Below are 26,295 nucleotides of genomic sequence, written 5' to 3'. Positions count from 1 at the left end.
CCTTTCCATAAAATGGCCTCTCATGTGGGAAATAGAAACAATGGAGGAATGTGTGCTAACAGGCCCATAAAATAGCAATTCTCTGGCTTTCAATAAGCTTTATCAACATTTCTATGGCAACGTAACTGATATCCTTTTTTATTAAGAGAATATTTCTCTGTTGAAGATAGTAACAGTAGAAGAGTGGCAACATAACTGATAGTTTGTTAATTATAAATAGGTATGATTACACCACCTTATGCATAAATCATTTTCTCCTTCTTTCTCAAATGTATAAATATGAGTGCAATCTTTGGTCTTCAAGAGTTCCTCCCACTATTCTCTGGAGAAAATTTACCCTGGGCACACTCTTAACAAGCAATACTGCTGTGAGAATTGATTATTGATTTTTGGTCCTGCATTTGGAGCCTGAAGGCTTAAGCAGTTGTAATAGCTACATAAACATGACAGATAGTGCTTGTTTAGCAACAATGATGAAATAGTAACTTTGCAACCAGAGACAATGACTGAACGATCCAAGGACAGAGGCATGGGAATAGAATGCAAAGGGCCACCAAATAAGTATCAAACTTTAGAACTATTACCAAAACAACTAATTTTAACCTTATTGGACACTAACAAGATGACATATGGGACATATGGGAGTAGGGGAAATCACATGGTTTATACAAGAATCTTCAGACCTGGCTTTGCTTACACTGTAACCACTTGACTTTTAGTAAAAGTATATCCAACTCTACAAAGAGAGTCAAGGATTTTTCTTTCCTAAATGTCTAAGCTGGGACAGGCCTGACATTCTGTCCACCAGCAAGGCTAGCAAAGGCATTATGCAACCGGTGGTCCCAACTGGAGAGCCAAAGATGATGCTTCCTAAATTAAAGGCTCTGTCACTCCAGGAGTGATTGAATTTTTTTCCCTCCCAGATAGTTGTACAGAGAGCACAGTCCTGCCCTGCATTGACAGCAAGCTACAGCTTGTGGGCCCCTCTTTGCAAACTGCACACCTCAGGCCATGGAATTGATCAGCAAACCGAAGCACTGGATTGGCTGCTGCATGGTGGGAACAGAAGCTGTCTGGCCCATGTGCTCACCCTTTGCATTGAACCAAAGTGGGGCAGCTCAAAGGGAGTCAAAAGGCAACCATGATCACTCCTGCCACAGCCTGGGGTATCCAGTTTGCAAAGAGGGGAGCGTCAACCATAGCAGCTAGGGAGGGGTGAATGCCATGGGTCAGGTGGGGTGAGGGGGCTGGGATGAAGTGGATGTAGCCAATTGTCCCAGACTACACATTGACCATGTTCACAGGTCTGTAAAGCATAAACAAATGATGTTCTTCATCAATGTTGGGACAGATTCACTTAGCAAGCACTTCCAGCATGATTTTGGTAGCAGCCACCAGTGGCCACATTCAGTCGTGGTCCCTTGGAATATGGTGGCCGCTTCTGTCATTGCATCATGTGGCCTTGTGACAAAGTGATTCGTTCTGCTTCCCTCTGGCTGTTTGTGCAGCATTGCAGAAAACTCTGGAGCTCCAGCGAAGGTGAAGTTTCAGGTGGGGTCAAAAACAGTGATTTCATTTATTTATTTTATTTTCTGAGTGCAGAACATCTTACAATAAAAGGAGAAAATGTGCTATTTAAAATTGGCCTATTGATCTAAATAAACCAAAAACCAAAAACTATACAATCAATATAAAAATTAAACACAGAAGGAGTTTATTTATTTATTATTTATTTATTAATCAAATTTCTATACCGCCCTACTCCCGAAGGACTCAGGGTGGTGAACAGCCAAAATAAAATACAGACAATAAAACCCTTATGGTTTTTAACCATAAGGTTAATACAGGTTTAAAACCCTTATGTGACATTATACAGGCCATCCTCGTTCAAAGTTACAAAGGCCCTGAAAAAAGTGACTTATGACCTTTTTTCACACTTATGACCATTGCAGCATTCCCATGGGCATGTGGTCAAAATTTGGGCCCTTGGCAACTGGCTCATATTTATGACGGTTGCAGTGTCCCAGGGTCCTCTTTTCTGACCTTCCAACAAGTCAGGTCAATGGGGAAGCCAGATTCATTTAACAACCATGTCATTAACAGGGGGGCATGGATCTAGTTCACAGGTGGTCACAACTACATCCCATGGACTCTGTCGACATCCTTGGGATCAGCCGGATCAAACTGTCCCTAAATTACTGCAAAAGTCCTTTCCCCAGCCTTCTCCATAGGATCCACATCATGCTTGGCCTCCAACTGGGAAGAGATCCAAGCAATTTTATCAACCAGAATTCCTCTGTGAGTGTGAGAAAAAAAATTCCCTCACAGTTGCTGTGCCTATTAATGGCCTTTGGCTTAGATAATTGAATAGGCCAATCAGAGTGCAGCTCCTGGTTTTGAATCTCCCGGGCTTTTTCTATGCCTTCCCTAACTGTCACTAACTGTCACTAACTGTCACTAACTGTCAGCATATAAGGAGCTGCTTGCCAGGAGGCTAACCCAGTTCGGGATCAGAGGCAGAGCTGAAGGCCCTAAAGCCTCTCCCTTCTGAGGAAGAAAGGCCCAAACTCCAATCGTACAGGGCGACTGTAGAAAGAGCTGACAAGATACTCAAGGAAGAGACTGACAACGGATATTCTGTTGAATAGGCTTTGTTTATTTTCGTAAATAAAACAGTTTAGTTTAAAAATCTTCGTGAGGCTCATTTATTTAATAGATTGTAAACATATAAAGTTACGGTCCACCACCTTTATAACATCCTGTGAGGCCTGAAGGAAAACCTACACATGACCCTTACCCAGAAGGTTCCAGATCATCTTCGAAAAGGCCACGGGTGTCACTCAGTGTTATAAGAAGTGCAAAAAGAATGGAGAAATATTGACATTTTGAGGCTTGTAGTGCCATGAGGTAGGCCTTAATAGAAGCTCTAGCTCAGATATGTCAAACACAAGGCCCCTCCCACCCCAGTCCACACACAGGAGGGGACAAGTGCACAGGGTCCAACAGCGTCTGGCAGTAGTCACAGCCCATGCTGGCCAGGTGGGTCCAAGCACTGGGACTGCCAAATTGGCCCTCCAAGCAAAAGGGGGAGGCAGAGCCGTGGGGGGCGGCACGTGATCAGGCCTGCTGAATGCACCAGGTGGCTGCCTACTCACTCACCCACTCTGTCCCACCATTTGTTTTTGCTTGCCCACGGCCATCCCAGCTGGAACAGGGCAGGCAGATGCATGGCCCCCTTGCAGAACAAACCTCATGCCTTCCCCCAGGCATCTGCTTCCACCTGCTCCTGTTGCTTCCACCATGAGGCTCAGCCTGTGCTGTCCAAACCTCTTCCTCCAGCTCCACCAGAAATGTGGGATGAGCCTCCCACCCACTTCCCCACCCACAATGGCCCCATATATGGGAAGGGCAGGGAGTCCCATCTCCAAGAGGTAGCCAGGACTCCCCTTCCTACTCTGCCTTGCCTGAGCCCAGCCCCAGAGCTGACCTACATACCCTACACCAGCGTACATTGGGACCCCTCAGACATACCACACAGCCTCACCCCCTGCCTCGCCTTCAAGCAGTGGCACCAGCAGTAGCAGAGCCCTCCAGCAGGAGCCCCACTGTCCCTCAGCCCCTCCCCACAGTCCAGGAAGCCCAGACTGGGCAAGGAGAGAGAGCCTGGAGCAGGAGGCAAGTGAGCCCAGGCAGCCCCTCAGGGAAGTGGGGCAGGGCTGTGGAGTCCTGGTGCCCTGGGAGCTCAAAGGTCAGATGACTCATGCTGCCATCTGTACCTCCCTGTGTGGCCTGAGAGGGTCAGTGAGTCTCTTCCAGTGGATCAGCCTGGTCCCACCCCCCAACATGAGGGACATCTAGCTCGCCATGTCCACCCTGTCCACACCCACCCATCCACCCACAACCACACAGCCATGCCGCACCCAGCTCCCCTAAGGGCAACAAAAATCCTGATCTGGCCCTCAATGAAATGAAGTTTGACACCCCTGCTCCAGCTCATGTTCAGTCAGCTTCATCTGTCATGTTCCTTCAGCAGAGCTCTGGGTGTCCTTGATCCTTTTCAGGTCCGTCAATTGAATCATGGGGCATGTTGGGGACAATGGTCCAAGAGAGGTTGCATGTGTTTGATCCCATCCAAGACCTCAGTAGCTTTCTTATTCCAGGCAGTGGCCAAGGCCTCAGAGGGATCACACAGCAGAGCCTGGGGTATAATCCTCAGTTCCCTTTGGAATCCCATTAGACACAAAGAGTGGACTGGTCGAAGAGATCCAGCCTCCCTGCAGAGAGGGGTAGCAGAAAAGAATCTCAAAGTTATCAGGCCATGATCTGGCCAGGACAAAGGGGACCAGGATAGCTCCTCCCCAGATCCCATTGGAAGTGGTCTGTTTTGAATTGAGCCAAGAAGGATGGTGGCCATATTGAAATGCCTCTAAGGATTGCTCTAGAGATGGCAAATTGACATATCTCAAGACCTTAAGTCTAGGGAACCCCACAGTCAACCATGAAATGCCCTCCAGAGCCCCAGATATTGAGGTTGCTCTGCAGCAGGAAGGTTGGTACAGTGGCAATGATCCCAACTGGTCCTGTGACTGAATCTTCTAGAAAAGAATTTCAGACCTGGTAATTTGGGGAGCAGCACCCCAAAAGACCAAAAGAGACGCCCGGATGACAATTCCTACCCTTAGCATACAGCAACAGAAATTTTCAAATCTTGCCAAAAAATTGCAGTTAATATCCTGAGATTCTTCCTCAAATTCCATTTATGCCTTGTGCCACTATTCCCAAGTAGCATTCCTATTATCTTCTCTGCAGGGGTCACTTTCACATAGGTCAACAACACAACTTTTCCATGACTCCATCTGCTCTGTGAATTACAAGAGACACAAACATGTTTTCCATTCTCCTGCATGAAGAGCAGCTGTTGCTAAAAGGATAGGATAATGGCTCTTCCCTGCAATTATCAGAAGAACAGATACATGCTTCATGTATCCCCTGTGGATTTCTAGGCACAAAAATCTTCCAAGATAAAATTTGCTTTAAAAATATCTCTGAATTCACCAGATGGGGTGGGCAGAACGTGTCACCTTAGCCAGCCTTGCAAAGAGCTCACTCCTGGGTTGGAAGAGACTCACATGCCTTTGTTTCCTCTATGGTCACAGCCTAAACACAGGTAAGAGGAAGCATAGTTGCTATAAATTTGTCCTGGGGACATCCAGGAGGCACAGGTGGTGTCTGATCTGCTAAAAGTCCAGTGAGATTTCAGGAGAAACCTTCAAATCAGTTTCTGCATAAACCTTGATTTCTCTTCTAGGAGGGAAGGAGACGAGACTGACAGTCATGCTACTGCTGTTGCTGATGCTTTTCTGGCTCCTGGCTCCAACTACAGCAAAGAGTCTGAAAACCATCTGTGTTTTCAGGGGTTATATCGACTTAAAGGAAAGCTACTATAAGCCTGGTGATCTCATTATTGGTGGGAATTTGCCCTTGGGAACCATTGTAATGTCTGTTCTCCCAGCCTTTGATACAATGAATTTTCCTATAGATAGTGCGTAAGTTTCAACTGGAGGAGAAATATGCAGATAATTGTTTTCTTTGCTTTAAATTCAGGAAATTTTTTCAGAAATACTTCTAGAGTCTGTACTGTCTTGATGCAGTGCACATTTTATGCTTTTCTCAATAAAATAGCAAGCTGTTGAAATATGCTGGAATTCTCAATCTCTTCATCAAGAAGATGATAAACAACAAAAATGAAGAGGGAAGCTGTGCTGGCCTAGTGAAGAAGTTGAATTATAATATTAATCTCACCAGTAACTTCTGGTAGAAAATTCAAATAAAAGTTCAGCACTCTTCATGTGTCCAGGATACAAAAATCCCTCTCAGTGTTGGAATCAGCATTACTCATGAATAATAGCCTTCAGTAAACCTGTGAGGTGACCCCCACTGTAGTCCTGTGCTCAGCAATCCTTACCACACCTGAAGAAGCTGCTCCAAGAGAGACCTGAAAGAATTACATTGAAATGGGAGCAGTTGTAAAGGATTTCAGCTACCGAAGCAAAGTGAATATGGCAGGGATGATAGAGAGTATGAAACAGTCCATGATATTGATGGAAAGGCTTGTCTCCTTTCTCACAAAGTCATCCAAGTTTAGCCAAGGGAAATCCAAACCCAGTAAAATTTGGGAGTTTCTGCTCCCAGAATTCCCCCCAAACAGTGGGGAATTCCCCACAAATAGTGAAGCAAATTCTACAGCCATGTACAAGCTTTCCTGTAATGTTCTCCAATATTTTTCTCACTACAGTCTTATACCCAGTAACTACCAGCAGTCCCTTGCATTGATGTTTGCTGTCTCCCAGATCAATAAGGATTTTCTTCTGCTCCCCAACATCACCCTTGGCTTCCACATCTATGGCCACTTCCAGAGGGAGAGGTCTATCTCCTTAAACAGCCTCTCCATGCTCTCCTCACGAGGCCAAGTGGTTCCAGGGTACAATTGCGACATGAAGGACACTCTGTTCTCCATCATTGGTGGTCTCAGTGCCAAATCCTCGAGGCAGATGGCCTCCATCTTCAGCATCTTTAAGGTGCCACAGGTAAGGGAGCTCTCTTGGACACAGTATGGAGTAGACAAACTCTCAACTTTCCAATCCACATCTATGTGAACGCTGAAACAATCAAAGCCAGTTCACTGTGTTTGGATGATCAGTGTTTGGTTTAATTCACTATACACGGGAATCAGGAAAAGACGAGAATGCTCCATACAAAGTCGGCGCTGAGAGCAAACACCTCTCAGCACAATTTAAACAAGCCGCGCCGCCTGCACCCCACCCTCGTAATGCGTCTCAGGTGTTTGGCAGCCACTTCCTGCTCACTCTAACCAGGATATGGGATCATGACGTTCCCGAAGCTACAATGATGTTGATTCATCGGCCACATATCCCCTCATCTCGCATCCGTTCTACCATCCCCAGTAGTCCATTAGTGCCTCCACCACAACCGAAACCTAGCCACCCGGTGCACATCCCCTCCTGGAATCATTGCAGGAGCGTTGTGTGTGTGAACGTTCTTGTGACAAGCCATGGCTGGGCTTGACATAAACATCAGAAGCATACTCAGAAGTAAAAGAGGTAGTTTTTTCTGGGAGGGGGCATATAACAAAGATGTGACATCAAAATGTGTTGCTGGGAGATCTTCCTAAAAAGGGAAGGAGATTAAGCTTGCCACTCAAAATGAGACAACCTGACTGCTGGGGCCACAAACCACACAATGGTGACCCCTAAATATCTAACTTTACTTTGTTTTTGAAAAAAGAATCTCTTTTTCTCCAGCTCGGTGTTGGCTTTGGGTTCTCTCAGGGAGAGAGAAGAGTTTATCCTTCCTTCTTCCAGATTAATCCCAAGGAATCTCCTCAGTATGTGGGTTTAGTGCAGCTGCTCCTGTATTTCCAGTGGAACTGGGTTGGTCTTATGGCCCCTGAAGATGACAGGGGAGAACATTTCATTTCAATTCTGATGCCAATGCTCCAGGAGAAGGAGATCTGCCTGGCCTTCACTGAAAGGTTGAAATTAGATAATATTCAGATTATAATGGAAAAATTACTTCTCAATTTAAAGACTTGGTCAAAAACTGAAGTGATTATTCTGTTTGGAGACTTCGATTGTACTATTGGTGTACAGGCATTTTTGTCTGTCCAGGAAAAATTGATCAAGACAACATTGCAGAATGTTTGGATCTTAACCTCCCATTGGAAACTTAGTTTGCATGAATCTGAAGACACCTTGCTATTTCTAAAGCCTTTCCATGGAGTCTTGCATTTCAGGGACCACACCGGGGATATCTCAGAATTCAATCATTTTGTTCTGTCTTTAGACCCCTTGAACCCACAAGGGGATGTATTTCTCCCTCCGTGGTGGGAAATAGTCTTTGGCTGCAAGATTCACCAGCCAGGCAAGATCCTTCCAAAGAGGGAAAAACAATGTACAGGAAAGGAGAATCTGAAGAATCTGCCAAATTACATTTTTGAAACAAGCATGACAGGTGAAAGTTACAATATCTACAATGCCATTTTTGCTGTGGCACACACTTTACATGCAATGTATGGACCCAGAGCCCAACCAAACATTATGAGGCATGGAAAGAGAATCTCCAATGTCCAGTCATGGCAGGTAATTTCTGTGGCTTCCTTGGAAAGGAAAATGTATTAAAAGCAATTATTAGAAAGAGATGAAATAAGAATAATGTTTTGTTGGAAGAGTTTGCGGGGGTGGGGGGAGAAGAGAAGTAAACCAAATGAGCTGTCCATAAGATCCATAAAGTCCTGAAAGGCTTCAATGGATGCCAGAGTTTTAGGAGGTAACCATGACAGGGAGTAGATGTCAGCTGAGAGCAAAAGAACAATCTGGCTGTGTTTGAGAAAGAAGCTTCCAGAAGTCAGTAGAAGTCCTACTTGAGACAGTTGCAGAACAACCTCCGTTTCCCTCAGCATATAACCCAAATCCAACTTGTAGAAAGACACTCAATTCCTCTTACCCCTGGTTTATGTTTCTATCATTTAACATCCTGTTTGACCCCACCCAATTTGTCCAGTTTTACATTTATCGTACTGCTCAGGTTGTAGTGTGAATGCAGCAAATCTTGGTTCACCTGAGCACATAAAGCAGGACTCAAAATAGTCTTAATGGGTTGTTTGTCTCAAACCCATCAGACTTTTCTGCATTAATGGATAGACATTGAACTTCTCTGGACAGTGAAGAGAAAAAACAAGCCTTTCCTTTTCCTTGATGCCCATTTCATCAGACTTTGTTCTTGCTCTGTTCAGTTCTCAGGCAGAGAAAATCAGAGGAATTCTACTCTGTTCTCATACCAATTATTTAATTGTTGCTAAAGTGAATTTATCGGTTACAAGACCCCAGGACAAAGTAAATATTTAAAACTACATGTAATCAAGTATTACAGGAGGAAAACCATATACGACCTCGTAGACGACCCTCACTCTGTCAAGGACGTTGGAGTACTCATCTCAAATGATCTAAGTGCCAGAGCTCACTGTATCAACATTGCCAAAAAAGCATTAAGAGTTGTTATTCTAATCTTGCAAAGCTTCATTTCTGGTAATATTATACTGCAAATTAGGACATACAAAACCTTTGCTAGACCAATTCTTGAATACAGCTCATCTGCCTGTCTGTATTTCAGACATTAATACAATTGAGCGAGTCCAGAGATATTTCACAAGAAGAGAAGTCCTCCACTCCTCTGCTCACAACAGAATACCTTATGCTACCAGGCTCAAAATCTTGGGATTAGACAATTTAGAACTACACCGCCTCGAGTCTGACCTAAGTGTAGTATACAAAATTATCTGCTACAATGTCCTATCTGTCAATGACTACTTCAGCTTCAACCACAATAATACACGAGCACACAATAGATACAAACTCAAGGTAAACCGCTCCAAACTCACTTGCAGAAAATACGACTTCAGCAACAGAGTGCTCAATGCCTGGAATGCAATACCTGACTCTGTGGTTACTTCCCCAAACCCCCAAAACTTTATCCTTAGACTGTATACTGTTGACCTCACCCCATTCCCAAGACGTCTGTAAGTGGCGTGCATAAGCATACCAACAAGCCTAATGTCCCTGTCCTAATATTCCTTTTTATTTAATCTTTTCATGTATCCAAATCCCTGTTTATACTTTTACTTGTTATCTTATATATGATTGACAAATAAATAAATTTAATTAATTAATTAATTTAAAAAATATGATTAATTTTGGAATGTGGCACTAAAATCTTTCAGTGTACTTATTCTGATAAAGCTGGATTTGAAGAAACCATGATACAAAGGACCAAAGGAAAACCATTTGTAGTTTCAGAGTTAAATATTTGGTGTTACTGCAGATTCCTCAGTTCTCCACCAAGAGAACTCCTCTAGCTTTTCAGACATGAACTCATCTTCTCAAGATGGTCACCATGTTCTGATAGAAGCCATAACCATACCTGTAGCCCAAACACTCCTATTTCTGAAGGTCTCCTTTCTTTCAGATTCTTCCCTATTTGAGGAATGTGCAGTTCAACAACAGTGCTGGAGAGGAAGTCTCCTTCTCAGAAGATGGACTGGGATCTGCTCGTTATGATCTTCTCAACTGGGTTTTCCTCCCCAATCAATCTTTTCTCCCCAAGAAGGTTGGGCAAGTAAATCCTGAGGCTCCCCCAGGACAAGATTTCACCATTAAATCTGATGGAATCATCTGGGGCACAAAGGTGAGCTGCAAGGAAATGTTGTAAATTGAAGGAAAGATTCATTCTCTTCTTGAGATGTACAACATCTTTCTAACTGGAAAAATAATCAATTGAGTCAGAAACCTTGGCAGTCATTTGGTGTAAAATCAGCTTTGCATGTACCACGTTTGATGCCTGATTTGTGTCATTCCACAAAGGGTTAGCCTAGGGAACAATATCTGTTTGAAATGCAGGATGCAATTACAGCAAGCAACAGTGATTTCCATGGACCATTGATGCTCAGTGTATCCTCATGGTTCTTTTTTTTTAGAAATGCTGTAGTTCAGTCACAAGCCTTCCTCTACAGGCTGAGATCCCAGTTCCAATCTCCAACATCTGATGGTAGGTTGGGAGTGCCAATGGCCTGAATCCCCCAGCACCTGTTCCTGGTTTTTGATAGATGGTGGCTATCTATTTCTTAAGAAGAGAATCTGAAGATAGAAGTAGGAATAAAAAAGGGAAATAGGAATGAGGGAAAGAATGAATGCAGCAAGTTCATTGCTTAAGTAATTTCAAATATTTCTCTTTCAGACCATCCCCTTTGCCAGATATGGCATGAAGAGATGCCATACAGGAGAGAGGAGAAGAGTTCCAGAGGGCGAGCCAGTTTGCTGCTACCAGTGTGATGCTTGTCCAAAAGGGACCACTTCTAATCAGACAGGTAGAGCAGACTTCAAAAGTAGATCTTCCAAGATCAAAGAAGACATTCATTAAATCTATTTTCTTTATTGTGATCGTTTTTGATATGATTGGCATGCACTCGTACTTTTCACTAGAACTTTTCAGTTGATGGATCTAAATTGCCCTGGCCACAGAAGTTGCCTTTCCCAATCCTCAGCAGTTCCATGCAGGATAGTTTTAGGGCAGAATTTATGAATCTCCAACTTGCATTGCAACTCCTCCTCTAATATCTAATTGTGAAACCCAAATTCTAATCTTTTCCTAAGGAAGTGGGGTTTTCAGTCCAAGCTTTAATTCTTATTACTTAGGGCATGCTTCATCCATCTATACTATCAAACTCTGAGGAAATAGACCTGCCAGAGAAAGAGGAGATATATCTATCAGTGTCTCTCTGATAGAGTAGGAGCGAACAAGTAAGTTTGAATGAACAGATTTGAAGCACAAAGCAGAGAGGTTAAGGCAGGGATCATGTACAGATAAACAAATAGCAACATTCCCGGATAACAGATCTATAGATCTTCTGTGGGTTCCATTATAAAGTAGGGGAGAAAACAGGCAGCAATCTCAAATTGAAAGACACATTACTCGTAGAATTGAATAGTGAATGGATAGCTAGAACTGAACTCATCCTCGTCACTGGCTAATCTATGGTAGAATCATTATAAGTGCAGCATGATTTGCTTGAATGAATGAATTCTTAACCAAAGATTCTTGATTTCAGATGCTGCTCACTGTGAACCCTGCCCAGAAGACCAATATCCCAACAAGGACAAGGACCACTGCATTGCCAAGAAGATCCACTTCCTTGCCTATCAAGACACCCTGGGATACACTTTAGTTTCTCTCACTCTTTTTCTCTCTGTGAGCACATCTGCAGTCCTGGTGATTTTCTATAAACATCATGACACACCGATTGTTAAGGCCAACAACAGAGAACTCACCTACATCCTCCTGGTCTCCCTCCTGCTCTCCTTCCTCTGCTCCTTCCTCTTCATTGGTCAACCAGGGAAGATCACTTGTCTTGTACAACAATCTGCCTTTGCCATTCTCTTTTCCCTGGCAGTTTCTGCTGTGTTGGCAAAAACTGTCATGGTGGTTCTGGCCTTCATGGCCACCAAGCCAGGGAACAGGTCAAGGAAACTCTTAGGAAAACCACTGACCAACTTCATTGTCTTAGCCTGTCCCCTGGTCCAAGCAGTACTTTGTGCCACCTGGCTGACAACTTCTCCCCCATTTCCTAACTTGGATTTCCACTCCTTGTTTGGAGAGATCGTCTTTGAATGCAAGGAAGGTTCAGCTTTAATGTTTTACATGGTCCTCACCTATCTAGCTTTTTTGGCCCTTGTCAGTTTCACAGTGGCATTTCTAGCTAGGAAATTGCCTGATAGTTTTAATGAAGCCAAGTTCATTACTTTTAGCATGCTGGTCTTTTGCAGTGTCTGGGTCTCCTTCCTCCCCACCTACCTGAGCACCAAAGGAAAGTCCATGGTGGCTGTGGAGATCTTCTCCATTTTGGCCTCTGGAGCTGCTCTCTTGGCTTGTATCTTTTCCCCCAAATGCTACATTATTCTGCTGAGGCCTGATCTGAATTGTAGAGAAAATATAGTAAGAAACAAGAATGTCTAACTAATGCCGGGATCTGCTTTTTATATTTATATTTCTCTTTGTGGCATGTTTAGAATATGATGATTTCTAAAAAAAAATAATGTCTTCAAAGAGGAATTTTTCCATTAAAAAATTCCTTATCAAATGCCACAATTGGTTAGAATTTACCTGTGGTCAACAGCAATCACCCAGCCTTTTGTTTATCATGCCTTCAAAATATCCTTGTGTTGTCCAGTGCCTAATGTTGATGGAAAACTAGTTATTAAAGATGTATTCATTATTTCAAGGAGGACATTTTCTCATTCCATTCTTTTCAATTTAATTATTTTTTAAAATAGTGTTTTAAAGAGTTGGAATTAGTGTTTTTAGGCCTATATGGTTGTTTCCTTAGACGTCTGAGACTTTATAGAGTTCTCTACCAGTATTCAGTTATTTTTAATGACATCTCCCTTTCCATAAAATGGCCTCTCATGTGGGAAATAGAAATAATGGAGGAATGTGTGCTAACTGGCCCATAAAATAGCAATTCTCTGGCTTTCAATAAGCTTTATCAACATTTCTATGGCAACGTAACTGATATACTTTTTTATTAAGAGAATATTTCTCTGTTGAAGATAGTAACAGTAGAAGAGTGGCAACATAATTGATAGTTTTTTAATTATGAATAGGTATGATTATACCACCTTATGCATAAATCATTTTCTCCTTCTTTCTCAAATGTATAAATATGAGTGCAATCTTTGGTCTTCAAGAGTTCCTCCCACTATTCTCTGGAGAAAATTTACCCTGGGCACACTCTTAACAAACAATAGTGCTGTGAGAATTGATTATTGATTTTTGGTCCTGCATTTGGAGCCTGAAGGCTTAAGCAGTTTTAATAGAGATATAAACATGACAGATAGTGCTTGTTTAGCAACAATGATGAAATAGTAACTTTGCAACCAGAGACAATGACTGAACGATCCAAGGACAGAGGCATGGGAATAGAATGCAAAGGGCCACCAAATAAGCATCAAACTTTAGAACTATTACCAAAACAACTAATTTTAACCTCATTGGACACTAACAAGATGACATTTGGGACATATGGGAGTAGGGGAAATTACATGGTTTATACAGAAATCTTCAGATCTGGTTTTGCTTATGCTGTAACCACTTGACTTTTAGTAAAAGTATATCCAACTCTACAAAGAGAGTCAAGGATTTTTCTTTCCTAAATGTCTAAGCTGGGACAGGCCTGACATTCTGTCCACCAGCAAGGCCAGCAAAGGCATTATGCAACCGGTGGTCCCAACTGGAGAGCCATAGATGATGCTTCCTAAATTAAAGGCTCTGTCACTCCAGGAGTGATTGAATTTTTTTCCCTCCCAGATAGTTGTACAGAGAGCACAGTCCTGCCCTGCATTGACAGCAGGTTACAGCTTGTGGGCCCCTCTTTGCAAACTGCACACCTCAGGCCATGGAATTGATCAGCAAACCGAAGCACTGGATTGGCTGCTGCATGGTGGGAACAGAAGCTGTCTGGCCCATGTGCTCACCCTTTGCATTGAACCAAAGTGGGGCAGCTCAAAGGGAGTCAAAAGGCAACCATGATCACTCCTGCCACAGCCTGGGGTATCCAGTTTGCAAAGAGGGGAGTGTCAACCATAGCAGCTAGGGAGGGGTGAATGCCATGGGTCAGCTGGCGTGAGGGGGCTGGGATGAAGTGGATGTAGCCAATTGTCCCAGACTACACATTGACCATGTTCACAGGTCTGTAAAGCATAAACAAATGATGTTCTTCATCAATGTTGGGACAGATTCACTTAGCAAGCACTTCCAGCATGATTTTGGTAGCAGCCACCAGTGGCCTCATTCAGTTGTGGTCCCTTGGAATATGGTGGCCGCTTCTGTCATTGCACCATGTGGCCTTGTGACAAAGTGATTCGTTCTGCTTCCCTCTGGCTGTTTGTGCAGCATTGCAGAAAACTCTGGAGCTCCAGCGAAGGTGAAGTTTCAGGTGGGGTCAAAAACAGTGATTTCATTTATTTATTTTATTTTCTGAGTGCAGAACATCTTACAATAAAAGGAGAAAATGTGCTATTTAAAATTGGCCTATTGATCTAAATAAACCAAAAACCAAAAACTATACAATCAATATAAAAATTAAACACAGAAGGAGTTTATTTATTTATTTATTTATTATTTATTTATTAATCAAATTTCTATACCGCCCTACTCCCGAAGGACTCAGGGTGGTGAACAGCCAAAATAAAATACAGACAATAAAACCCTTATGGTTTTTAACCATAAGGTTAATACAGGTTTAAAACCCTTATGTGACATTATACAGGCCATCCTCGTTCAAAGTTACAAAGGCCCTGAAAAAAGTGACTTATGACTGTTTTTCACACTTATGACCATTGCAGCATTCCCATGGGCATGTGGTCAAAATTTGGGCCCTTGGCAACTGGCTCATATTTATGACGGTTGCAGTGTCCCGGGGTCCTCTTTTCTGACCTTCCAACAAGTCAGGTCAATGGGGAAGCCAGATTCATTTAACAACCATGTCATTAACAGGGGGGCATGGATCTAGTTCACAGGTGGTCACAACTACATCCCATGGACTCTGTCGACATCCTTGGGATCAGCCGGATCAAACTGTCCCTAAATTACTGCAAAAGTCCTTTCCCCAGCCTTCTCCATAGGATCCACACCATGCTTGGTCTCCAACTGGAAAGAGATCCAAGCAATTTTATCAACCAGAACTCCTCTGTGAGTGTGAGAAAAAAAAATTCCCTCACAGTTGCTGTGCCTATTAATGGCCTTTGGCTCAGATAATTGAATAGGCCAATCAGAGTGCAGCTCCTGGTTTTGAATCTCCGGGGCTTTTTCTATGCCTTCCCTAACTGTCACTAACTGTCACTAACTGTCAGTATATAAGGAGCTGCTTGCCAGCAGGCTAACCCAGTTCGGGATCAGAGGCAGAGCTGAAGGCCCTAAAGCCTCTCCCTTCTGAGGAAGAAAGGCCCAAACTCCAATCGTACAGGGCGACTGTAGAAAGAGCTGACAAGATACTCAAGGAAGAGACTGACAACGGATATTCTGTTGAATAGGCTTTGTTTATTTTCGTAAATAAAACAGTTTAGTTTAAAAATCTTCGTGAGGCTCATTTATTTAATAGATTGTAAACATATAAAGTTACGGTCCACCACCTTTATAACATCCTGTGAGGCCTGAAGGAAAACCTACACATGACCCTTACCCAGAAGGTTCCAGATCATCTTCGAAAAGGCCACGGGTGTCACTCAGTGTTATAAGAAGTGCAAAAAGAATGGAGAAATATTGACATTTTGAGGCTTGTAGTGCCATGAGGTAGGCCTTAATAGAAGCTCTAGCTCAGATATGTCAAACACAAGGCCCCTCCCACCCCAGTCCACACACAGGAGGGGACAAGTGCACAGGGTCCAACAGCGTCTGGCAGTAGTCACAGCCCATGCTGGCCAGGTGGGTCCAAGCACTGGGACTGCCAAATTGGCCCTCCAAGCAAAAGGGGGAGGCAGAGCCGTGGGGGGCGGCACGTGATCAGGCCTGCTGAATGCACCAGGTGGCTGCCTACTCACTCACCCACTCTGTCCCACCATTTGTTTTTGCTTGCCCACGGCCATCCCAGCTGGAACAGGGCAGGCAGATGCATGGCCCCCTTGCAGAACAAACCTCATGCCTTCCCCCAGGCATCTGCTTCCACCTGCTCCTGTTGCTTCCACCATGAGGCTCAGCCTGTGCTGTCCAAACCTCTTCCTCCAGCTCCACCAGAAATGTGGGATGAGCCTCCCACCCACTTCCCCACCCACAATGGCCCCATATATGGGAAGGGCAGGGAGTCCCATCTCCAAGAGGTAGCCAGGACTCCCCTTCCTACTCTGCCTTGCCTGAGCCCAGCCCCAGAGCTGACCTACATACCCTACACCAGCGTACATTGGGACCCCTCAGACATACCACACAGCCTCACCCCCTGCCTCGCCTTCAAGCAGTGGCACCAGCAGTAGCAGAGCCCTCCAGCAGGAGCCCCACTGTCCCTCAGCCCCTCCCCACAGTCCAGGAAGCCCAGACTGGGCAAGGAGAGAGAGCCTGGAGCAGGAGGCAAGTGAGCCCAGGCAGCCCCTCAGGGAAGTGGGGCAGGGCTGTGGAGTCCTGGTGCCCTGGGAGCTCAAAGGTCAGATGACTCATGCTGCCATCTGTACCTCCCTGTGTGGCCTGAGAGGGTCAGTGAGTCTCTTCCAGTGGATCAGCCTGGTCCCACCCCCCAACATGAGGGACATCTAGCTCGCCATGCCCACCCTGTCCGCACCCACCCATCCACCCACAACCACACAGCCATGCCGCACCCAGCTCCCCTAAGGGCAACAACAATCCTGATCTGGCCCTCAGTGAAATGGAGTTTGATACCCCTGCTCTAGCTCAAGTTCAGTCAGATTCATCCCCCATGTTCCTTCAGCAGAGCTCTGGATGTCCTTGATCCTTTTCAGGTCCGTCAATTGAATCATGGGGCATGTTGGGGACAATGGTCCAAGAGAGGTTGCATGTGTTTGATCCCATCCAAGACCTCAGTAGCTTTCTTATTCCAGGCAGTGGCCAAGGCCTCAGAGGGATCACACAGCAGAGCCTGGGGTATAATCCTCAGTTCCCTTTGGAATCCCATTAGACACAAAGAGTGGACTGGTCGAAGAGATCCAGCCTCCCTGCAGAGAGCGGTAGCAGAAAAGAATCTCAAAGTCTTCAGGCCATGATCTGGCCAGGACAAAGGGGACCAGGATAGCTCCTCCCCAGATCCCATTGGAAGTGGTCTGTTTTGAATTGAGCCAAGAAGGATGGTGGCCATATTGAAATGCCTCTAAGGATTGCTCTAGAGATGGCAAATTGACATATCTCAAGACCTTAAGTCTAGGGAACCCCACAGTCAACCATGAAATGCCCTCCAGAGCCCCAGATATTGAGGTTGCTCTGCAGCAGGAAGGTTGGTACAGTGGCAATGATCCCAACTGGTCCTGTGACTGAATCTTCTAGAAAAGAATTTCAGACCTGGTAATTTGGGGAGCAGCACCCCAAAAGACCAAAAGAGACACCCGGATGACAATTCCTACCCTTAGCATACAGCAACAGAAATTTTCAAATCTTGCCAAAAAATTGCAGTTAATATCCTGAGATTCTTCCTCAAATTCCATTTATGCCTTGTGCCACTATTCCCAAGTAGCATTCCTATTATCTTCTCTGCAGGGGTCACTTTCACATAGGTCAACAACACAACTTTTCCATGACTCCATCTGCTCTGTGAATTACAAGAGACACAAACATGTTTTCCATTCTCCTGCATGAAGAGCAGCTGTTGCTAAGGGGATAGGACAATGGCTCTTCCCTGCAATTATCAGAAGAACAGATACATGCTTCATGTATCCCCTGTGGATTTCTAGGCACAAAAATCTTCCAAGATAAAATTTGCTTTAAAAATATCTCTGAATTCACCAGATGGGGTGGGCAGATCGTGTCACCTTAGCCAGCCTTGCAAAGAGCTCACTCCTGGGTTGGAAGAGACTCACATGCCTTTGTTTCCTCTATGGTCACAGCCTAAACACAGGTAAGAGGAAGCATAGTTGCTATAAATTTGTTCTGGTGCCATCCAGGAGGCACAGGTGGTGTCTGATCTGCTAAAGGTCCAGTGAGATTTCAGGAGAAACCTTCAAAGCAGTTTCTGCATAAACCTTGATTTCTGTTCTAGGAGGGAAGGAGACGAGACTGACAGTCATGCTACTGCTGTTGCTGATGCTCTTCTGGCTCCTGGCTCCAACTACAGCAAAGAGTCTGAAAACCATCTGTGTGTTCTGGGGTTATATCAACTTAAAGGAAAGCTACTATAGACGTGGTGATCTCATTATTGGTGGGAATTTGCCCTTGGGAACCATTGTAACGTCTCATGTCCCAGCCTTTGATACAATTAATTTTCCTATAGAAAGTGGGTAAGTTTCAACTGGAGGGGAAATATGCAGATAATTGTTTTCTTTGCTTTAAATTCAGGGAGTTTTTTCAGAAATACTTCTAGAGTCTGTACTGTCCTGGTGCAGTGCACATTTTATGCTTTTCTCAATAAAATAGCAAGCTGTTGAAATATGCTGGAATTCTCAATCTCTTCATCAAGAAGATGATAAACAACAAAAATGAAGAGGGAAGCTGTGCTGGCCTAGTGAAGAACTTGAATTGTAATATTAATCTGACCGGTAACTTCTGGTAGAAAATTCAAATAAAAGCTCAGCACTCTTCAAGTGTCCAGGATACAAAAATCCCTCTCAGTGTTGGAATCAGCATTACTCATGAATAATGGCGTTCAGTAAACCTATGAGGTGACCCCCACTGTAGTCCTGTGCTCAGCAATCTTTACCCCACCTGAAGAAGCTGCTCCAAGAGAGACCTGAAAGAATTACATTGAAATGGGAGCAGTTGTAAAGGATTTCAGCTACTGAAGCAAAGTGAATATGGCAGGGATGATAGAGAGTATAAAACAGTCCATGATATTGATGGAAAGGCTTGTCTTCTTTCTCACAAAGTCATCCAAGTTTAGCCAAGGGAAATCCTTTGAAAAAAACCTAAACCCAGTAAAATTTGGGAGTTTCTGCCTTCAAATGTCCCCCGAAACAGTGAAGCAAATTCTACAGCCATGCACAAGCTTTCCTGTAATGCTCTCCAATGTTTTTCTCACTACAGTCTCGTACCCAGTAACTACCAGCAGTTCCTTGCATTGATGTTTGCTGTCTCCGAGGTCAATAAGGATTTTCTTCTGCTCCCCAACATCACCCTTGGCTTCCACATCTACCGCCATTTCCAGAGGGAGAGGTCTATTTCCTTAAACAGCCTCTCCATGCTCTCCTCACGAGGCCACGTGGTTCCAGGGTACAAATGCGACCTGAAGGACACTCTGTTCTCCATCATTGGTGGTCTCAGTGCCAAATCCTCGAGGCAGATGGCCTCCATCTTCAGCATCTTTAAGGTGCCACAGGTAAGGGAGCTCACTTGGATACAGCATGGAGTAGACAAACTCTCGGCTTTCCAATCCACGTCTATGTGAACACCGAAACAATCAAAGCCAGTTCACTGTGTTTGGATGATCAGTGTTTGGTTTAATTCACTATACACGGGAATCAGGAAAAGATGAGAATACTCCATACAAAGTCGGTGCTGAGAGCAAACACCTCTCAGCACAATTTAAACAAGCCATGCCGCCCGCACCCCACCCTCGTAATGCGTCTCAGCTGTTTGGCAGCCACTTCCTGCTCACTCTAACTAGGATATGGGATCATGACGCTCCCAAAGCTACAATGATGTTGATTCGTCAGCCACATATCCACTCATCTCGCACCCGTTCTACCATCACCAGTAGTCCATTAGTGCATCCACCACAACCGAAACCTATCCCCTCCTGGAATCATTGCAGAAGCGTTGTGTGTGTGAACGTTCTCGTGAGAAGCCATGGCTGGGCTCGACACAAACATCAGAAGCATACTCAGAAGCGAAAGAGGTAGTTTTTTCTGGGAGGGGGCATATAACAAAGATGTGACATCAAAATGTGTTGCTGGGAGATCTTCCTAAAAAGGGAAGGAGATTAAGTTTGCCACTCAAAATGAGACAACCTGACTGCTGGGGCCACAAACCACACAATGGTGACCCCTAAAGTCAAATATCTAACTTTACTTTGTTTTTGAAAAAAGAATCTCTTTTTCTCCAGCTCGGTGTTGGCTTTGAGTTTTCTCAGGGGGAGAGAAGAATGTATCCTTCCTTCATCCGGATTAATCCCAAGGAATCTCCTCAGTATGTGGGTTTAGTGCAGCTGCTCCTGTATTTCCAGTGGAACTGGGTTGGTCTTATGGCCCCTGAAGATGACAGGGGAGAACATTTCATTTCAATTCTGATGCCAATGCTCCAGGAGAAGGAAATCTGCCTGGCCTTCACTGAAAGGTTGAAATTAGATAATATTCGGATTATAATGAAAAAATTACTTCTCAGTTTACAGACTTGGTCAAAAACTGAAGTGATTATTCTGTTTGGAGACTTCGATTGTAGTATCGGTGTACAGGCAATTTTGTTTGTCCAGGAAAAATTAAAGACAACATTTCAAAATGTTTGGATCTTAACCTCCCATTGGAAACTTAGTTTGCATGAATCTGAAGACATCTTGCTATTTCTAAAGACTTTCCATGGAGTCTTGCATTTCAGGGACCACACCGGGGATGTCTCAGAATTCAATCATTTTGTTCTGTCTTTAGACCCCTTGAACCCACAAGGGGATGTATTTCTCCCTCCATGGTGGCAAAAGACGTTTCATTGCAAGATGTACAAACCAGACAAGATCCCTCCAAAGGGGGAAAAACAATGTACAGGAAAGGAGAATCTGCAGAATCTGCCAAATTACATTTTTGAAAGAAGCATGACAGGCGAAAGTTACAATATCTACAATGCCATTTTTGCTGTGGCACACGCTTTACATGCAATGTATGGATCCAGAGCCCAACTGACCATGATGAGGCATGGAAAGAGGATCTCCAATGTCCAGTCATGGCAGGTAATTTCTGTGGCTTCCTTAGAAAGGAAAACATATTAAAAGCAATTATTAGAAAGAGATGAAATATGAATAATGTTTTGTTGGAAGAGTTTTGAGAGGGGGGGAAGAGAAGTAAACCAAATGAGCTGTCCATAAGATCCATGGAAGAAAGACCTTCATAAAGTCCTGAAAGGCTTCAATGGTTGCCAGAGTTTCAGGAGGTAACCCTGACAGGGAGTAGATGTCAGCTGAGACCAAAAGAACAATCTGGATGTATTTGAGAAAGAAGCTTCCAGAAGTCAGTAGAAGTCCTAGTTGGCATATTTGCAGAACACCCTCTGTTTCCCTCAGCATGGAACCCAAATTCAACTTGTAGAAAGACACTCAATTTGTTTGAACCTTGGTTTATGTTTGTATAGTTGAACATCCTCTGTGACCCCACTCAATTTGTCCAGTTTTACATTGATTGCACTGCTCAGCTTGTTGTGTGAATTCAGAAAGTCTTGGTCCATCTGAGCACATATAGCAGGACTCAAAATGGCCTTAATGGGTTGTTTGTCTGAAATCCATCAGACTTTTCTCCATTAATGGATAGATGTTGAACTTCTCTGAACAGTGAAGAGACAAACCAGGGCAAGCCCTTCCTTTTCCTTGACTCCATTTCATCAAACAGGTGCTCTGCATTGTGCTGTGCATTGTGCTCTGTTCACTTCTCAGATGGAGAAAATCAGAGGAATTGTACTCTGTTCTCATACAAATTATTTCATTGTTGCTAAAGTTACAAGACCCCAGGACAAAGTAAATATTTAAAACTACATGTAACCAAGTATTACAGGAGGAACAGCATGTACAACCTCGTAGATGACCTTCACTCTATCAAGGACCTTGGAGTACCCATCTCAAATGATCTAAGCACCAGAGCCCACTGTAACAGAATTGCCAAAAAGGCATTAAGAGTTGTTAATCTAATCTTGTGAAGCTTCTTCTCCGGTAATATTGTACTGCAAACTGGGGCATACAAAACCTTTGCTAGACCAATTCTCAAATACAGCTCATCAGCCTGGACCCCACACTGTATATCAGACATTAATACAATTGAACGAGTCCAGAGATATTTCATGAGAAGAGTACTCCACTCCTCTGCTCACAACAGAATACCTTATGCCTCCAGGCTCGAAATCTTGGATTAGTCAATTTAGAACAACGCTGCCTTCGGTCTGACCTAAGCATGGTACACAAAATTATCTGCTACAACATCTTACTTGTCAATGACTATTTTAGCTTCCACTGCAATAACACAAGCACACAACAGATACAAACTCAAGGTAAACTGCTCCAAACTCGATTGTGTAAAATACGACTTCAGCAACAGAGTGGTCAATGCCTGGAATGCACTACCTGACTCTGTGGTTTCTTCCCCAAACCCCCAAAACTTTAACCTTAGACTGTATACTGTTGACCTCACCACATTCCTCAGAGGTCTATAAGGGGCATACATAAGCGCACCAATGTGCCTACCATCCCTGTCCTAATGTCCCTTTTTATTCATATCCATTTCATGTATTCATAATCATGTTTATACTTATATGTGTTATCTTATACATATTTGAGAAATAATAAATAAATAATAAATAAATAAATAGAATATTATTAATTTTGGAATGTGGCACTAAAATCTTTCAATGTACTTATTCTGATGAAGCTTGATTTATTTATTTATTTATTTTTATATGCCACCCTTCTCCAGAAACTCAGGGCGGTTTACAATGCGTTAAGCAATATCCTTCATACTTTTGTATATTTTATACAAAGTCAGCTTATTGCCCCTACAAACCAGGTCCTCATTTTACCCACCTTAGAAAGGATGGAAGGCTGAGTCGACCTTGAGCTGGGAGAGAATTGAACTGCAGTAATTGCAGGCAGCTGGATGTTAAATCATGCCTTAGTAGGAGGCATTATCCTCCTACGCCACTCAAGCTCCTATTTGAGGCAAACATGATACAAAGGACCAAAGAAAAACCATTTGTAGTTTCAGAGTTAAATATTTGATGTTACTGCAGATTCCTCAGTTCTCCAACAAGGGAAGTCCTCTAGTTTTTCAGAAATAAACTCATCTTCTCAAGTTTGTCACCATGTTCTGATAGAAGCCATAACCGTAGCTCTAACCAAATACTCCTATTTCTGAAGGTCTCCTTTCTTTCAGATTCTTCCCTATTTGGGCAATGTGCAGTTCAACAACAGTGCTGGAGATGAAGTCTCCTTCTCGGAAGATGGACTGGGATCTGCTCGTTATCACCTTCTCAACTGGGTTTTCCTCCCCAATCAATCTTTTCTCCCCATAAAGGTTGGGCAAGTAAATTCTGAGGCTCCCCCAGGCCAAGATTTCACCATTAACTCTGATGGAATCGTCTGGGCCACAAAGGTGAGCTTTAAGGTAATATTGTAGGTGCAGGGAGATTCATTCTCTTCCTGAGTTACAGAAGATCTTTCTAAGTGGAAAAATAATCAATTGAGTCAGAAATTAGGGAAGTCATTTGGTGAAAAATCTGCTTTGTATCTAGCACATTTGGGATTTGATTTGTTTCATTCCACAAAGGGTTAGGCTTGGAAGCAACATCTGCTTCAAATGCAGGATGCAAATACAGCAAGCAACATGGATTTCCATGGATCATCGATGCCTTTTAGAAATGCTGTAGTTCAGTCACAAGCCTTCCTCTGCAGGCTGAGATCCCAGTTCCAATCTCCAGCATCTGTTGGTAGGTTTTGAGTGCCACTGGCCTGAATCCCCCAGCACCTGTTCCTGGTTTGTGATAGACAGTGGCAATCTATTTCTTTAGAATAGAATCTGAAAATAGAAGGAGGAATAAAGAAGGGAAATTGTAACGGGGAAAAGAATGAATGCAGAAAGTTCGTTGCTTAAGTAATTTCAAATACTTCTCTTTTAGACCATCCCCTTTGCCAGATGTGGCAAAAGAGGTGCCATGCAGGAGAGAGGAAAAGAGTTCCAGAGGGAAAGCAGGTTTGCTGCTACCAGTGTCACGCTTGTTCAGAAGCGACCATTTCTAATCAGACAGGTAGACAAGACTTCAAAAGTAGATCTTCCAAGATCAAAGAATACATTCATTAAATCTATTTGGTTTTTTGTGATCATTTTTGATATGGTTGACATGCACTCATGCTTTTCAGCAGAACCTTTCAGTTGATGGATCTAAATTGTCCTGGCCACAGAAGTCACCTTTCCCAATCCTCAGCAGTTCCATGCAGGATAGTTTTAGGGCAGAATTTATGAATCTCCAACTTGCATTTCAACTCCTCCTCTAATATCTAATTGTGGAACCCAAATTCTAATCTTTTCCTGAGGAAGTGGGGTTTTCAGTCCAAGCTTTCATTCTTATTACTTAATGCATGTTTCATCCATCAATATTATCAACCTCTGAGGAAATAGACCTGCCAGAGAAAGAGGAGATTCATCTATCTGTGCCTCTTTGATAGAGTAGGAGTGATCAAATAAGTCTGAATGAACAGATTTGAAGCCCAAAACAGACACGTTAAGGCAGGGAACATGTACAGATAAACAAATAGCAACATTCCTGGATAACAGGTCTATCGATCTTCTGTGTGTTCCATTATAAAGTGGGGAAGAAAACAGGCAGCAATCTCAAACTGAAACCCATATTATTCATGGAATTACATAGTGAATGATTAGCTGGAATTGAAGTAATCCTCGTCACTGGCTAATCTATCCTAGAATCATTATAAGTGAAGCATGATTTCCTTGAATGAATGAATTCTTAAACAAAGATTCTTGATTTCAGATGCTGCTCACTGTGAACTCTGCCCAGAAGACCAATATCCCAACAAGGACAAGGACCAATGCATTGCCAAGAAGATCCACTTCCTTGCCTATCAAGACACCCTGGGATACACTTTAGTTTCTCTCACTCTTTTTCTCTCTGTGAGCACATCTGCAGTCCTGGTGATTTTCTATAAACATCATGACACACCAATTGTTAAGGCCAACAACAGAGAACTCACCTACATCCTGCTGGTCTCCCTCCTGCTCTGCTTCCTCTGCTCCTTCCTCTTCATTGGTCAACCAGGGAAGGTCACCTGTCTTATACGACAATCTGCCTTTGCCATTCTCTTTTCCCTTGCAGTTTCCTCTGTGTTGGCAAAAACTGTCACGGTGGTTCTGGCCTTCATGGCCACCAAGCCAGGGAACAGGTCAAGGAAACTCTTAGGAAAACCACTGACTAACTCTATTGTCTTAGCTTGTCCCCTGGTCCAAGCAGTCCTTTGTGCCACCTGGCTGGGAATCTCTCCTCCATTTCTCAACTTGGACTTCCACTCCTTGTTTGGAGAGACCATCTTAGAATGTAAGGAAGGTTCAGCTTTAATGTTTTACATGGTCCTCATTTATCTAGCTTTTTTGGCCCTTGTCAGTTTCACAGTAGCATTTCTAGCTAGGAAATTGCCTGATAGTTTTAATGAAGCCAAGTTCATTACTTTTAGCATGCTGGTCTTTTGCAGTGTCTGGGTCTCCTTCCTCCCCACCTACCTGAGCACCAAAGGAAAATCCATGGTGGCTGTGGAGATCTTCTCCATTTTGGCCTCTGGGGCTGCTCTCTTGGCCTGTATTTTTTTTCCCAAATGCTACATTATTCTGCTGAGGCCTGATCTGAATTGTAGAGAAAATATAGTAAGAAACAAGAATGTCTAACTAATGCCGGGATCTGCTTTTTATATTTATATTTCTCTTTGTGGCATGTTTAGAATATGATGATTTCTAAAAAAAAATAATGTCTTCAAAGAGGATTTTCTCCATTAAAAAATTCCTTATCAAATGCCACAATTGGTTAGAATTTATCTGTGATCAACAGCAATCACTCAGCCTTTTGTTTATCATGCCTTCAAAATATCCTCGTGTTGTCCAGTGCCTAATGTTGATGGAAAACTAGTTATTAAAGATGTATTCATTATTTCAAGGTGCACATTTTCTCATTCCATTCTTTTCAATTTAATTATTTTTTAAAATAGTGTTTTAAAGAGTTGGAATTAGTGTTTTTAGGCCTATATGGTTGTTTCCTTAGACGTCTGAGGCTTTATAGAGTTCTCTACCAGTATTCAGTTATTTTTAATAACATCTCCCTTTCCTTAAAATGGCC

At 43.3% G+C, this 26,295-nt stretch overlaps 1 protein-coding gene across 1 annotated transcript in view; it reads left to right on the top strand.

Moving 5' to 3' along the window:
• LOC139312734 (vomeronasal type-2 receptor 26-like) overlaps positions 1-12,537 on the top strand; it is a gene marked incomplete at its 3' end in the record, with an annotated part of 33,576 nt that extends 21,039 nt beyond the window's left edge. Inside the window, exons 4-6 of the mRNA XM_070937766.1 lie at positions 6,351-6,587; positions 10,810-10,939; positions 11,681-12,537. Coding sequence (XP_070793867.1) covers positions 6,351-6,587; positions 10,810-10,939; positions 11,681-12,537 — 1,224 coding nt within the window. The remainder of the gene's footprint in view (positions 1-6,350; positions 6,588-10,809; positions 10,940-11,680) is intronic.
• Between the last annotated feature and the right edge of the window lie 13,758 nt (positions 12,538-26,295).

Source organism: Pituophis catenifer, unplaced genomic scaffold (assembly GCF_029215685.1).
Source record: "Pituophis catenifer annectens isolate HBS135680 unplaced genomic scaffold, rPitCat1.0.hap2 SCAF_1, whole genome shotgun sequence".
NCBI classification, from domain to species: domain Eukaryota; kingdom Metazoa; phylum Chordata; class Lepidosauria; order Squamata; family Colubridae; genus Pituophis; species Pituophis catenifer.
This window is presented reverse-complemented; position numbering and strand designations above follow the sequence as displayed.